The sequence below is a fragment of the Centroberyx affinis genome, unplaced genomic scaffold, assembly GCF_046629955.1.
Source record: "Centroberyx affinis isolate AG114_WGS23_722 - 3 ecotype Tasmania unplaced genomic scaffold, CSIRO-AGI_Caff_v1 ptg001205l_1, whole genome shotgun sequence".
NCBI classification, from domain to species: Eukaryota; Metazoa; Chordata; class Actinopteri; order Beryciformes; family Berycidae; genus Centroberyx; species Centroberyx affinis.
The window spans coordinates 92,105-107,700 of NW_027279723.1; the positions used below are offsets into that span (position 1 = coordinate 92,105).

The following is a 15,596-nucleotide window of genomic DNA, read 5'->3' on the forward strand; positions in this document are numbered from 1 at the left end:
TGGTTCTAGAGCTAACACAACACAGCAGTATAAGTTTATGCACACATCAAAGGGCTTAAGATGATAGAAAAGGAGGGTAGGCGGAAGAAATGAAGAATGGCTGCTACATATTTTCAAAATCCGAAGAATTGAAGATACCATACTTTTTCCTCGACCTTAATTTCTTGAATGGATTTGAAGACTTACCCATAGCTGGTCATCGTGCCCCGGGGGACTCTTCTTAATGAAAGCACCGTAGTAGGTGGCTATGTTTCTGTGGTGGGAATACTTCTTCAGCATATTGATCTCCAGTTTAATTTCCTCCTCTTCATCCTAGACACACACACACACACCACAGAGGTATAAGTATCATAAAAAGAAGACAGGAGGGTATTTGTCCTTGCAGTGGAAAATCATTACAATGAAATACAATAATCAGTGTGTGGGCAACGGTCTTTAATCAACATTGAGCCTTCAGGAACATTTAATTTTGAATCCAAATCAATTCACTTCTATACTTAGGGCCATGGCAAGTGTCAAGCTATGTGACAACACCCTGGTACAGCATCAATCCAGCCTGGCCAGGCCTCATTCATGGTCTGTCTAGGGCTCAACAATATAACAATGTAGTGCGAGTCCTGCGTCTAGTTGCTAATGACTCCTTTGTTTGGGGATTAATGATGCACGAGTGAGTCTTGGTGTGATCTGATGTGTACAGCAGCCATTATCAGTGATCCATTGTAAAACACTACCCCTCCTGGAAATGTACATTATGTCAGGCCTATGGTAAATCCTCCCCAGATACATATTATCAGGCTGACATTATCCCGCCATAGAGCTGTCTGACCAGGATCCTGGATCCTGCCCTGATCATTTATCTGCGAGAGGAAAGACAATATTGAGCAGGCCTACGGTGTGGGCTTACTTTACACAGACCTAATGAAGACTCAAATCAGCTGGTTTCAATCATGAAATGTAACCTAGAAAAAGGAACTGACATGATAACCATACAAAGGCCGATAGATGTATCCAAACAAAACAAAAATGTCCTTATCTGATGTAGCTTATATGTAGTGTATGTTGATTGTTGACATTAGGCTTTAGATCAACTGAAACAAGCAAACCCGGTATCACGTCTGCACAAAAAGGTCATAGCTAGCTGCATTGCTAGCTCCCTGCTTGCACCCAATAGCAACTTGACAATGATTAACAGTGACACACTAATTGAACACATGCAGAGAGCAGCCAGCTAGTGGTTTGCTTTACGGTTACATGGCCTCTCCTATAGAAAGACCGGTGGGAGGAGGGGTATAGAAACCATAGAGGGGGTTGTACAGCATTATCAGTTCAGACTACAATGTGTGTGGTTTGTGGTTCTCTTTATATTATCAGTGATTTCTATTCACTTAGCACTAGGCTGCACTGCACAGTGCTAAATTGTAGTGAAACAAAATGATGAGAGGTGAGGCTTGCTGAGACTACACTGTGTTAAGCCTACTGCTACACACTACAGTGTGCGTGCATCGCTTAGAGCAAGATGGCAGTTGGCTGTCTATGCAGGCGGCCATACTGCTGCATGAGTCGTTTGAGTTGACGTAAGCCTTTCTCTTGCCCCCCCCACCATCTCTACCTCCCCCTCCTCCCTCCCCCATCCACCCCTCTCTGCTGTGCAGCTGTTGGATTATCACACTCCCGACTGTGAAAGCCTCACTGCCACAAGTCACATGGTGAGGGAAAGACAGACACAATCATATGGGGATGTGTGTGTGGGAAGAGAGAGTGAGAGAGAGAGAAAAAGAGAGAGAAAGAGAGAGAAATGAGGAGGAGGGGAGCTTGAGGGTCAACAATGCAGAGGAGATGAGGCAAAAACAATGTGTCAACGCCCAACACAGGCACACACACACATTAAGTGGGTATTGATCTGTGTCATTAGGTCAAATCCTTACGTAATATTCATGCCTTGTTGCTTAAAGATACAATGTGGAATTTTTTATCATCTAATTTTTAAGTAGCCTAGATTCAAAATTATTCTTGAAGAGTTGGAATTGTAGATGAAAAACAGGATTTTTTAGAACATTTTAGTCCATCATGACTCAATATACAGGTTTGTCTTACTCCAATGTTAAAAAACATTATAAATTTGTGTTTACCTGACATGCTGTCAGTCCTAAAACCTACAGCAATAAATGTTGTCAATCCAATAAAATCACAATGTAAACTAAGCCAGTATTGGTGCAAAAGTGTTTCAATGGTAGACACCAAACTGCAAAAACAAACTAGGTCTTTAACAGCTTGTCAATGCGTAGTAGACAGCGCATAGACAAACAAGGACAAAGCCACTATAGGCTCATATCACCCAGCCAACTTAAAGCAGACTTTCAGAACTGCATTTAACATAAACCGAAAACAGAGGATCAAAGGGGGGAGACGTCCATTTTTAGCTTCGAGCCTATATGATGGCAGAGAGGAGGAGTGGAGGACTGAGTGGATTTGAGAATGTGGAGCAGGGATGAGAATGTGGGTCAGAGCGACACCGGGCAGGGCAGCCAGCCTGTGGATGAGCTGTACAGCCAGGGCAGAGGAGAGAGCAGAGAGCCAGAGAACACAGCCCGACTTAACCACAGCTGATGATCGGCTAAAAGTCAGCAAAATGGGAGGAACAACACCCGTGTTCTTCCATTACCTGCTTTTAAAGGCACTAAAAGCAAAGTAAAATCCAATCCCCATCTGCTTTTTAATATGTTATTGTAGATTTTAATAACATTTCTGCCCTGTTGACCGCATACAGTTAAAAATGACATGAAAGTGTGGGTAACCAACACAGAAAGCTACAGTGTCTAAAATACAGTGAGAGTGTTTTGATAGCCACATACTGATGTTTTAGCGCTATACTTGTTACTTTGGATGTGAATTGACGCAATGTCTATGAGATTATATTCTCCATCTGTCCAAATACTTTTGGCATCCTTTAGTGGTGGAGCATGTCCAAAAGGGGTTGTCACTCTTTAACTGTTCATCCAATATAGTTGAAAATGGCGTCAGATTAAAAGCTACACTTTAACTTCACAAATATTGGGTCATATCACATCCAAGGTAACAGGGCCATATCACCTCAAACAAAAGTGTGTCATTGTCCAAACACTTTAAGAGCTCATTGTATAAGGTTAGTCTGCTGCACAATGGAGCATTCAACATCTACTGATTCTACAAAGTCACAGTCACTGCTGTGTGCAGTCTACCGGCAAGCTTAAGCACCTCATTTAAGATTTATTTGCACAGTAGCCAAAATGGAGATGGTAAGACTGGTAAATGGTGAATCATTCAATGATGTGCTGGTGACAGAAAGCAGGCTTATTTAGAAATACTGTCTGTTATGATAGCTGTCTGGGAAGTTTACTAGAGTTTTAAATGAACACACCCTGCATTAGTCAGTTAGGCACTGAATACAGCCAAACTCTACCCCAAGGTGTACTGTCTTGGGCTTATAGCACTACTAAATGATGGACCATTTTACTAAAAAAATACTATGATACCATGATGACAACTAACAATCACTGCAGGACTAACAAAACAGGATATAGGGTATCTTAGCCTCAATGGCATAGTCTGGGCACCTGCTTTGTCTGTCAAATGATTTTCACTCAGTAGAACCAATGTGGATGACAGCATGGCCGGAAGGCACACCTAGGCGTCCCGTCACCTGGGATAGGAAATAGTTGTGCAACATTCTCTATCTATACCGGTTACCTGTGATTACAAATCAAGCATGTGTCTTACTCAGCATGACGTAAGGAAGGGAGAGGAGTGGCAGTGGGCAAGTCAGGGCATATAGACACACTCAGACAAACTGGTCCTGAACCTGAAGTGCCACCATTGTGTGTGTGAATGCAGGTCAACGTGGGCTAGAATGTAGGCTGGTTGGTGCTGCGTGAAACTGACTAGCCTCTTTCAGGCTTATGGTGATCATAAATGGGTCCTTATAAAGGGCGATGGTGCACAGGCAAAATTTAGCTGATGACTTTAGGCTTCGCTCCCCCGGGGGAAGAAGCTGAACTCTAGGCCATAAGTGAAACTCATTCACTGGGCTCCAGATGCCACCAGTGGGGCTTGTTAATGGTGTCTGTGCATGTGCGTGTGTACAGTATGATTATGCCCATGCTCCTCCATTATTATTATGGCTGTGTGGGTGGTTGGCCCCGTTGGCCCCCACTGTAACTCTGTAACATTCTGCTTTGTGTGTATGTATGGATGCGTGTGTGTGTGTGTGCGTGTGTGTGTGTGTGTGCGTGGTTGTGTGTGTTCTTTCATCTCCAGACGGGACCTCCCACAGCTGAGGGCTGCCCGCTGGCCACTAAATGACGCACTTCAGTCAAAAAGCATCCTGTTGCCTCTACCCTTCCCCTGTTGTTTATTATGGGGGGAAAGTACTACAACTGCCTCATTACGGAGAATGGTATTTTCTCCTCTGTAAGCTTAACGACGCACTTAGACGTCAGATCAGATGGAATGTCTGCGGATTCTAATGAGCGGCCATATTGACGAGACAATGAGAGCAAAGACTCAAATATGTCCAAGTATAATGTTCTCTGTCTGTATGAAGAACATTCTCATTTTCACATTTGATTATAGTTGATACACCTGAATATCTTAAGATGTTGTCACTTCACTCACCACAATTGCTAAAATGAAATGAAATGAAAAATCAATCTTTGAAAAATCTTTTGGAATCAAAATAGTCAACAAAGCTCTATGCACCTACACTTGCGGTTTTGAAGCCATGACTAATCTGTAAACCTCAGAGACCGAAAATAACACAATGTGCCAACACAATGGGAAAACTTTTGCACACTTGTTTGGAAAGGCCAACTTGGTCTGTCTTGGCTACTGTCACAAAAATTCCCCATCTCCAGACGTGATTCTGACATCCTCTCCTTGTGTGTGTGTGTGTGTGTACCACTGCCTTACCTCTGTGACGTCCATGACCTTGATGGCGGCCAGCTGTCCCGTCTTGACATGCCGTCCCTGTGAAGAGACAAAAGAGTGGTGAGCATTCACACAGCCAACTTAGCAAACTCATTCTGCTCAACTGGGTTATCATGATTAATGAATTGAAAAAGTGTGTGTGCATGTTTGTGTGTGACAGAGAGACAGAATGTGAACGTGGTACTTTTATTCCAGTGCATATTGTCAACTCCCTAGACAGGACTAGCCTACATCATCTGTCTACAGTCTTATAACTAGTAGGGATGACAATTTTGACTAATTTCACTGGCAATTAACCTATTCCAATGAAACCAATGAGACTGAAACCACATAAATACCAAAACTGGACAGAATTGACAGTTCTATTCTGTATATGCCTGACAAATGTAACCGCTATTCAACTCAGGTGATGGTTATAACAATTATTTTCCCAGTAAGTTAAAAAAATACAAAATATACAAGCTGCCAATTTGTGTCTATGAAGCATGAACATTTAAGTTAAGTTATTTTTACTCAGGGTACTCTGAGTAAAAGGTTCAATTTAGTTTAATGGAATAGCATTACTATTGTCAACTGACACCCAGCAATCAACCAACTAGTCAGTTAATTGTTCCCATCCCCAACGATTACCATGTCAAGCCTGCTGTATCCCACGACGTATATAAACTTACTATAGATACCATAGGCAAGCATATCATTCCCAAGCTATATAGTCCCAACATTCCCAGAGTTCTTTGCTCTCCCAGCACCCTACTGCCACTCCTTACATAAACAAAGGACCGAAATAGAGGCCTCTCTCCAACACCCCCCCTTCCCCCTCGACGGGAGATAAAACGTGGGACATTTTTGGCAGCCGGTCCAAACGGGTACGGGTATTCCCCTACAGTGTTTCCAGGACGACCGGGGCTAAAGGTTTACAGCAACACTGCTGCGAAACTGCTGCTGTGTCACTGCTGGCGATGGCAGCGACTGTGCCAAATGAACACAAACACACTAATTCTCCCCAACACACATACACCCAATATACTGTATAGAGCCCATATGCGCACTTGCATAAGGAGGACACATGCAAAAAGCGCACAAAAGCACACTCACTCCAATACAGATACATTCCATAGTCAATTGAAACTGTATGGATTATGACAATAAAAGCCACGCAGGCTTAGGGGCCCATTCTTTTCGCTGGGCAGGAGAGGGGGATGAGAGGGACACTTTACAATGCCTTTAATCCTCTCCACTTTGATCCCAGGGGTCGCCACTACAAAAACACTGGAGCTGACGCTATGGCTGCTGGCTCGCCGTGTACTAGCTGCTAGCCCCAACGCTGCCCCCTTCGCTGGGTTTAGAGGTCACAGGTGTGTCCCAGAGGGACCCAGTTGTCGACCCCACGCGTGCTCTAGCTTTTATCTGTGAGGCCTGTGTCTCTGTACGTCTATGTCAAGGGGAGACTGTGGCATTTTGGAAAGAGATTGCACAATATTACTGAATGAATCGCTCATAACTGGAGATGTTAAGGGTAAAATGTGGAAGTAAAACGCTCCACGCCAATCATCCCACACACACATGGCCTGACAATCAACACTGACTCATTGACACCGCGCCAAACCTTTCTTATGTGACATGAGTCAAGCCAATTAGCCTACACCCATAATGTCAGGTGGTAACACTGCACCTGTGGAGGTTTACAGGGCTTAACCTTTGTTTTCCATCTCAGCTGACTGATTTCTGGATGACTTTCTCTCTCTCTAGAAAGTGCTAGAGAGAAATGAGGTCTGGAATTGGAAGATGATCAAGAAGCCAATCCTAGTTCTCCAGCATTTCTCCCCCTATTAGCACTACAACTCACTCTGAAATCAAAACTTATTTTACAGACAAAGCTTGCCTAATCCTTGGCTACAGTTACACAGAGGCCATCCAGATACTTGCAGGGTAAAGCTAATTCACTAACAATACTATCAGTCTCTCTTTTTGCCTGCTAGGATTACAAAGTTGTTAATTCTTACCATTTTACAGTCTGTTGACAGCCACTAGATATGTATGTTTAAGCCATGACAGCCGAACAAAAATGTATGCTTACACTGGATTCACTGACCCTTTAAAGATATGTGGTCTGGAATGGATACTAGGAGGGGAAGATGAATGTGGAAAGTGTTTTTTTCCTGCTATGCCTCCCTCTGTGTTTATCTAAAGGCTTTACGCTCACATCAACCCAAAGGTCTGGCAGCTTTTGGGTGGAGACAGAAAGCTGAGGGTTAACTAGGTTATAAGGTTATTGCATTTTTGATACTACAAAACCACCACATTACACAACATTAGCACATACGTAGAGACGAGATAAGTGCCTGGATTACACACAAGATCCCTGAGGTGCTCTCACCCCCTCACAACATTCACCTATTGTCCTCAAAATAAGGAAAGCACTGGAGAATTACAGTGGCACAGGAATGTAGTGCTGTGAATCACTGGGAATTAGAGAGACAAGTTTTTAGAGACAAGTTTTACTTTGGAGAAAAGATACTGTCAAGTCTGCTCAATAGATCCTACAAATCTACTATAAACTAGGTTATTCTAGGATGGGCTGGCAATCAAAGTGCTACAGGGAGCCAAAGTCAACATCACAGCCACAATAATTCTCAGCCTCCCATTCTCAAATACATTTTTCTAACAACTAAAACAACCTACATGGTATGATTAGAAAAGAAACAGAGCTGTGGTTTTCAATGTAGAAGACTGTTTATTGTGCCCTCTGCTTCTAACAAGTCCCTCCATGTTTTCTATTTATTTATCCTTTATCTAACCAGATAGCCCCACTGAAATCGAGTAGCTCTTTTTCAAGGGAGAACTGGCCAAGAGAGCAGCATTTGATTTGAAAACGCAATCAAAGTCACAAAGAGAGAGAGCGCCAAGCCGAATTTGGAGCATTGGAGCTAAGCACTCCATTAGGCAGTAATCCAATATCAAACCAACAGGTTCATGGGCCAAACCCATTTAAATCCTGACTTAACAGAGCAAAGTCAGTTCCTTATCGAGTCTACCACAAGAGCTTTCATTAACCGTTTAAACTCACTAAGAGAGTGTTTCAGTCAGATTTAAATCATTTTGCACTGAAGTGGGAGCACAGTGAATGAAGCCTCTTTTGCTTAATTCAGTTCTGACCTTAGGGACAGATAACAGAAACAAATCATGTGACTGTTAACAATAATATGTAATGTCTACTGTGATCTAGGCTGACATGGCTGATACCATACTATCAGAATTGGCCAACAGCATGACACTGACTTCATCTCCCTATTGAAGTGCCCCCAGTCTTGTAGCTGGGCCCCGGAAACACAGTCACAGACCCGTGAAAATGCAGGAGGGATCGGTCCTGGCCTAGGCGTGGCCGCGGAGGGGTTATCTGAGGCACTGAGCTATCACTGAGGCCTCCCTGGCCTCCATCTCCACTCCTCCATCACGGCTCTTCTTAACCATGGCCAGATGTGCTGCTGGCCTCTCTCCAGCTCGGCCTAAACCACTGACTGACTTACTGCCTGTAGAGCCAAAGACATTAAGCGAAAATCCACCCTAAAACAAAATTCACATATTCTTTGAGGGTTCGGGTTCAGCGCTGTTAGTGAACACGAACAAATCTCACTCAAAGACTTATAGAATTCGAGCTTTCCTATTGAATGAGCGTTAGGCTATTTCAGCACATAGCCTATAAATCATGAATCATAAACCATGCCCACTATACCTATAAAATCACTCTAGGAACTGTTACAAAGTCCACAGATCAGATTAAGATCCAGATTAAGATGTCTCTGAATGACATCAAGAGAATCTTGCCTCTCTTGTTTCAAGCTTTAGCAGAGATTTGTTCATGTACATAAATCAAAACACAACTGTACAAGATCAGCATCACAAAATCTGTGAATTGTGTTTTAAGATGGATTTTCACTCAAAAGAAGTGAGTAGTAATGCTCAGCAGTATCTTTAGTGGTCTGCCCACAGAGTCTGTGTGGACCAAGGGGGGAGAACGGTTTCCCATACTCTTTTGCACAAGGCTATTTCCCACTGCATCTAGATGGTCCAGAAAGCCTGGGACCCCTAACTTCAACACTCACATTCATTCATGGTCAGTCAAATCTAGCAACTGTTTCATAACTCTTGCTGGCAGCTAATAGGTCAACCTACCAAAAGACACTAAGGTCACGCTGCCTATGAACAACGTTATGCTGAAATTGAGCGACACCGGGCAAGCGGTCACATTCAGCCACACTGTCATAGCTAGCCATGTTGGTGCAAAACAAATTCACTTGGTTTCATATTATTAGTTCACACAGAGAGGGAGAGAGAGACCTGCTGGGTGCCATAGCTTAGTTCATCAAAGGTCACTGGTGTGTGTGTGTGTGTGGTGGGGGGTTAGCTGGTAGGCTCGTGGTAATGAGGGATGGACGACCCCCTGAGGGGTCAGATGAAGATCTAAGGTGACATTTGAACTGGTAGAGAGAGTAGGTGGATGATGAACAGGCAGGTCACAGCCCCCATCTACCTTGGGAAACGCTACATAAGCGCACACACACACACACACACACACACACACAATCCTTCAGACACAAATATAGGACCATTTTAGGACTTGAGCACATAGCTTACACACACAGACACACTTCCGCCTGTGCCTTCCATAACACACACCAGATGAGTGCTGGGGAGCGCAACGACCAATCAGCAGTAAGGAGCAGCACATGACATTCAGGGCTGAGCTTTGCCCCTGCCTCTCTAGGCTCTATCATTTAATACTGCTGCTGCATACCAGCACACTGACCCACTTCTCACACACACACACACACACACACAGGCAGCCTCGGCCCTGCTGCTTCCACTACAGCAATCCCCAGAGAACTAAGGATGGAAGTGGTGAAGGCGGAGGATGAGAGAGCAAAGAGGAGAGATGGAGGCTGAGTGTGAGAAGTAGTGATGAGAATGGACGGAGGATGAGATAGAGACGGAGTAGAGAAGCTGGGGCAAGGAAAGGATGACGCAACACACTGAGATCAAGAGAAAGCATTAACGGGAAGGGCGAGCGCACGCGAACGGCTGAATAAGATGGCAGGAGCACCGCCAATAAAGAGAGAGAGAGAGCAGGAGTGGATAGGACAAGAGACGACTGGAGAGAGAGGAGTGGATGTTTGGTGTGACAGAGCCAGGGAACAGGCTGATGAAGTGGGGTAGGGAAGCCTGAGAGGGGAGGCAGGTCAATAACAGTGTGTGACTATTGATCACAGTGCAGTAGTTAGCTGCTATGAGGGGCCCAAGATGATCCAAGATGTGGGGCCTTTACTCATGACTCATTTCAAAAAACAAAAACACCTGTATGACGCGAGGTGGGGAAGTAACATCAGCCAACTGCCAAATGCTGTAACTTATGGCTGCAGTTGGTTGGTTTGTCTAATTTACTAGCCATTTGGCATTGTTTGAGTGATTCCACTCATATTTAAATTGGCTGGTTAAACGGCGAAAGCGGCCGGTGAGTTTTGAAACCACTAGCCACTGTGGTCAATGAATGAAAACGTTCCCAGCCCTGGTATGATGTCATCCAAGTGAGATAAAACAATCAAGGAGGAGGATGAACTTTGTTTCGGAAATGGGCTCCGACTGTATTTGGTATGAATGGGAACAAGTGGAGTGGGTCTAAAAAGGAGGAATTTATTCTTGTGAAAATCACAACCCCCGAATAGGACTTGGCCATTACCGAGGTGCAGCCATTATACACAAGGCCTGATTCGTCTCTGCCTATTCGCACGTTAAAACAAGAAATTTCTAAGGGAAATGTGATCCTGAAGAGAAGAGAGCTGTCAAGTAGAGGCAGTGGAGAGAGACAGGCTAGAGACTGTCTCGTCTGCCGGGGCTTTGTGTCTCATCTCAACACCACTCGGATAATGAGGTGGCTCAACGAGCTACACACAGAGGCGTGCACATGCACACACACATACACACAAGCATACACACAGACACAGAGATGTTTTGTTCAGGCAGTGCTATGGCCAGCCAGGGGCCGCTGTGGGTCTTGTGACACCCATTAGGGAGAGGGTCAGTGTGGGGGAGAAAGAACAAAAGAGCTGGACACTGTGTCAGCTGGAGAGGATGCAGAGTGGAAGGGTGTGTGTGAGCGACTGTGTGTCTGATATTCACTGCTTCAACTTGAGGTTGAAATGTTTCACACCAGCGCTCCTTTCAACTATTTAAAAAGAGCACAAATGAGTGTACTTGCAAGCACGCACGCTCACGCACTTTGTGAACAGGGAGAGGATAATGGATAAAGAGGGTGAGTGTGACACGGGATGGGACCCTGGCCCCCGCTGCCGAGTGGGTGACACATTCAACACCCCCAGGCCCTGACCTCAGAGACACATAGCCAATCAGCACCCAGGCTCCCAGGACCTTTACCAATGTGTCCTATACAGGAGGAGTTATTCATTTAGCCTAGTAGGAGAGACCTCCACTGCTGCAAGGTCTACCAATGGCATTGCATCCATCGTTGTGCAAGTAACCAGTCATTTTTTGATTTGTTAAACTCAATTCAGCTGGCAACGTATTCAAATTGGCTGGGGAATATTGGAGCTAAGCCACTACTATCAAGAGACAAGAAAAGTTTGCGATTACAGCTTAAAAGAGAATTCCAATTATTCTGCTAGATACTGCTATCATGATTATTAATTGCAAATCAGTCTCGATTTGGGGATGATGTAAAATTACACACAGCCCTTCTGCTCTGCCCACTTGAAAAACACTGACCAGAGGTGTGAAGATTTTAAATACAATGCTGCCGCTCCCACATTATCTGACTCCTTCTCCTCTGAGAAACCATTCCATGGCAGTCTTAAGTCTTACATTACTAGCTATTTCCAGTCAGGGGAGAAATGAAGACCATATGCTCGTAATCAGCCTGTGTAGCTTTGGTTTCCTGTGATAAGTTTTATTTAATCATTATTATTCCTGGTCCAAGTCATCTCTGCCTCCTCCTCCAGCTAAGGCTTGCCAGTCAGCAGGGAACTGGCACACCCCCAGGGAGGGCAGTGGATCTAAACCCTTTTCAGAGCCACAGCATATTTTTCAATGTATGCAACACACTAAGTTCTATCAATCTTTTGTGGCCAGGGCACTGTACTTTGCAGTGGCGTGCTGAGGAGGCAGGCAAGATGAAGAAACTGGTGGAAAAGGCTGGTTCTGTTGTAGGGCTGAGCCTGGACAGCCTGGAGGCAGCAGCAGAGGGGAGGATGAGGATTAAACTGAACCCAGTCTTAAACAACACCACCCACCCCCAGTATGGTGCGCTGATGCAGCTACGGAGCATCTTGAGCCACCGCCTCATCCCTGCAAGGTGCAGCACGGAGCGTCTTTGGCTCGCTTTTGTGCCGACTGCCATCAGACTGTACACTGCTTCCTGCTCTAGCAGCCCCAGCCTCAGCCAACTGTTCCATCAAATCCACAATCTTCCATTTCTTTATGTTTGAAAAAAAATTCAAGGCACATCGATGCTTTACTATAACCGCTGCCCCGAGGTAAGCACTAGTCTAGCCCGGCACCATATGGCACTGGTGGGCATTTAACAGATTGCACGAGAGGTTCCACTCCCTCCTCAGCAACACCTCCCACCCCCTGTGCCCGTCATGCGTAGCTAGCCCCCTGAGGTGCCCACAGAGAGGCAGGCAACTTCATGTCCTGAGGGCAGGGGCGAGGCTGCCCCTGGGGTAGGGGGAGACAACAAAGGAAAGAGATGGAGGACAGTGCTGAGAAGGGAGGAGCTGAGCTACAGACAGACAGTTGCTCTTGCATTAGCCGGGTGGGGGACATTTGTCTTTATTTTTGTTAACATCCAGTCATTTTATGTCCGAAGGAAGATTTAAGGCTATTCTGGAAGTCCGTTCAAAAACATCACATGACAGACTGGATGTACACATTAAAAATTAAATATTTTGCCATCTCAGCTACATCTGTTGAAAACAAGCAAATACTAGCCTATTACAAACACTCCTGGATAGTGTCAAATGAGGCTATGTGCATTATAATTTCTTCATACTCCGAGTCAGCGCTTACTGCTTGGTGAGACTGAGTATTAGGCCTAAGCCATATGACCCTGCTAGTGATGCACCACATAGTCCCCACTGTATCTAGTCAATTCCCCACAGATTACAACCATTGGATGAAGACACATGCATGAGAGAGATGCAGAGAAGCGACAGTATGGAAGCAGCAGTGGGTACTGCCTTGGCATAGCCCATGGATGTGTAGCAGGCGGGGGAGGCAGGTCAGCAGGGGCTCTGGAGCCTCGGGCCTGACTATATATGGCCATTCTGTAGAGCAGAGGGAATCTTCCCTGCATACCACACACAATTTGAGGAATTGTGTCTTTTTTCCATGTTATCATTTCTCTCGCTCTCTTTTTTTTTTTTAAATCCCTATATCCACAGCGAGGCACCTGAGATAGTCTACTGAGCCAACTGGTTCAGCGCCAACTGATAAAGAGGGAGAGAGGGAGGGAGGGAGGAGGGAAGGAGGGAGGGAGAGAGAGAATCTCTTTGTGCGATGCAAGAGCAGCGCTTTCAAGGAGTGCAGGGAAGAATGCATTACTTTAACATAACGAATGACTTGCGACCAACTGTGTGATATGTAAAAGTGACAGACTAATGTAGCATAATGATAACAATGACTAGTTATTATTTAGATCAAACATGAAGGCCAGTGTACCTTGGGCATTGGCAACGGCCGACATGGTATATCCACTTGTTCAAAACAATGTTCAGTTGTTTTCTAATGGCATGATTGTGTGCCAATTTAAACAGAGGTGAGGAATATACCAATACAGATGGATGTCAGGAATAATGCAAAGCAAACCTGCAATACATCAGTGCTTACTGTGACTGACCGTGCTAACCACACCAACCTAAAACTAATTCACCAAAACCTTTACTACCAAATGTTCCGCTTTCAAATCAACACTGTGGTTGAAAATACTGGTATTACAACAAATCATGTGTGAAATCAAAGACTACAGCGCCTTTCAAAGCGCTGAATTGCGGCTGGTGATGTGTACTGTATGCGAGTGTGTTCCGATCCAAGCTATTCCCATCAGCAAATTGGGCCAAACAAAATTAAGTCATTTAAAAAGGGCATTTTAGCCATAACGTCATTTTCATTATGGGCATCAGACAAGTTCTGCTGTGCTGTGCTTTCTGAGGTTGACTGTAATCTGGCAGGTCTCCAGGGCCAATGGCTGCCCTCTTGGCTTGGCTCCCATGACCAGCGATCACCGCTAGAGAGCCAGCAGCATGGCTTGGCCACAAGAACCTTGACATGGCATTTCAGGTCTTAGAAAGCAGTTCTGTGATAGCTGATAGCTGAATAACAGTCAGTCTTCTACCACATTGATGAAAAAGACCTTGGTGTCATGTTTTTCAAAGGATGCTGCAGTAAATTTTCTGAGATCAAAAGCAAAGTTGAAAGAAGTGCAACATAGCGGAGGCATACAGGAAGGTCCTGGTGGGATTTGATCCTGGACCAGCAGAGGTCTTCACCATTACACCATCTCTGAGCACTGCGTTTTAAAATAGAACTGCATTTTCTTTTTGAACAGTATTGCACCAAAATTTTCTCAAAAAGCTTTCTGCCTGGCAGTCAGCAAATATTCTCTGATTCAAAGAAGATACTTACTGAATGATGTGGGCCCATTATCAAGTGGCTGAGGACCAATTTAGGATAATTAATGACTACATCATCACTAGCTTAATGGCAAGGGCATCAAAAGCAAATCACATAAGTAGCACTTTTATTCTGAGATACTTTGAATTCAAAACTTATCAGACCAATCTTTCTAAGGAGCTTATAGTTGTACTTCAATGAAAGAAAAGCCAAGGAGAAACGTCTCAAAAGAATCAAAAGTCACCTCAAATCAATGAGTAAAAAGGCCTGGCCGCATTGTCTTATCTAAAAGGGGCTAGCAAACTGTGACCAAGTGCTTGACAAAGCAGAAAAGGCCTCAGAGGGAGAAGGAACTCCACCCCGTTTTCAGTTGGGGGGCCGGCTTGATTATTCAGTCGGTTGGCGTTTGAAACCCAGCAGACAAACACCTCCTTTCTGTGGACCTAACTGACTGGCTGGCTGGCTGACGGGTCGAGGGAGACCCAAAGAGCGAGGAGACAAACTCAGCTTTGTGAGTGTGGAGGGCAGGTTCTGTCTGGAGCTGGACAGCTGCTCTTCTACCAGTTGCAGCACCCCCTCCTCTACCCCAATCCCACCCCCCCACTGCGTTCACCCCACAGGGCACATGCTCATTCAACTAGCTAACATCGCAGTCACTGCACTGACCGACAGCTGATCGACAGGAAGCTACCACAGCACGCTGTAGTATCAGGCTATACCAAGCTATGACCGCGGTATCCTCTATTTGGCCTATCTAGTGCGGGCAAATACAAGCATGTCTTTGTGGCAACTGTGGGCTAATCTGACAGCCTTGTCTCGTACCAGCTCCACACCCACAGTGGCGCTCTCAAATAGAATTAGCAATGGACAGTGAAGAGAGCGAGAGATTAGGGGACAAAAAGAGAGAGAAGCGGTAATTCTCTGTCCCGTAGGCCCAGCTCAAAACCATCTGG

The 15,596-nt window shown here is 45.0% G+C and overlaps 1 protein-coding gene across 5 annotated transcripts in view; it reads right to left on the reverse strand.

Annotated features, from left to right (window-relative positions):
* The window catches only part of LOC139648442 (mitogen-activated protein kinase kinase kinase kinase 4-like), a 41,208-nt gene that overhangs the window by 23,808 nt on the left and 1,804 nt on the right, over nt 1-15,596 (reverse strand). For all 5 annotated transcript variants that reach the window (XM_071524567.1, XM_071524566.1, XM_071524563.1 and 2 more), the window contains exons 3-4: nt 4,945-5,001; nt 187-312 (exon numbers count right to left, since the gene is read on the reverse strand). In XM_071524567.1, the coding sequence (XP_071380668.1) occupies nt 187-312; nt 4,945-5,001 (183 nt within the window). The remainder of the gene's footprint in view (nt 1-186; nt 313-4,944; nt 5,002-15,596) is intronic.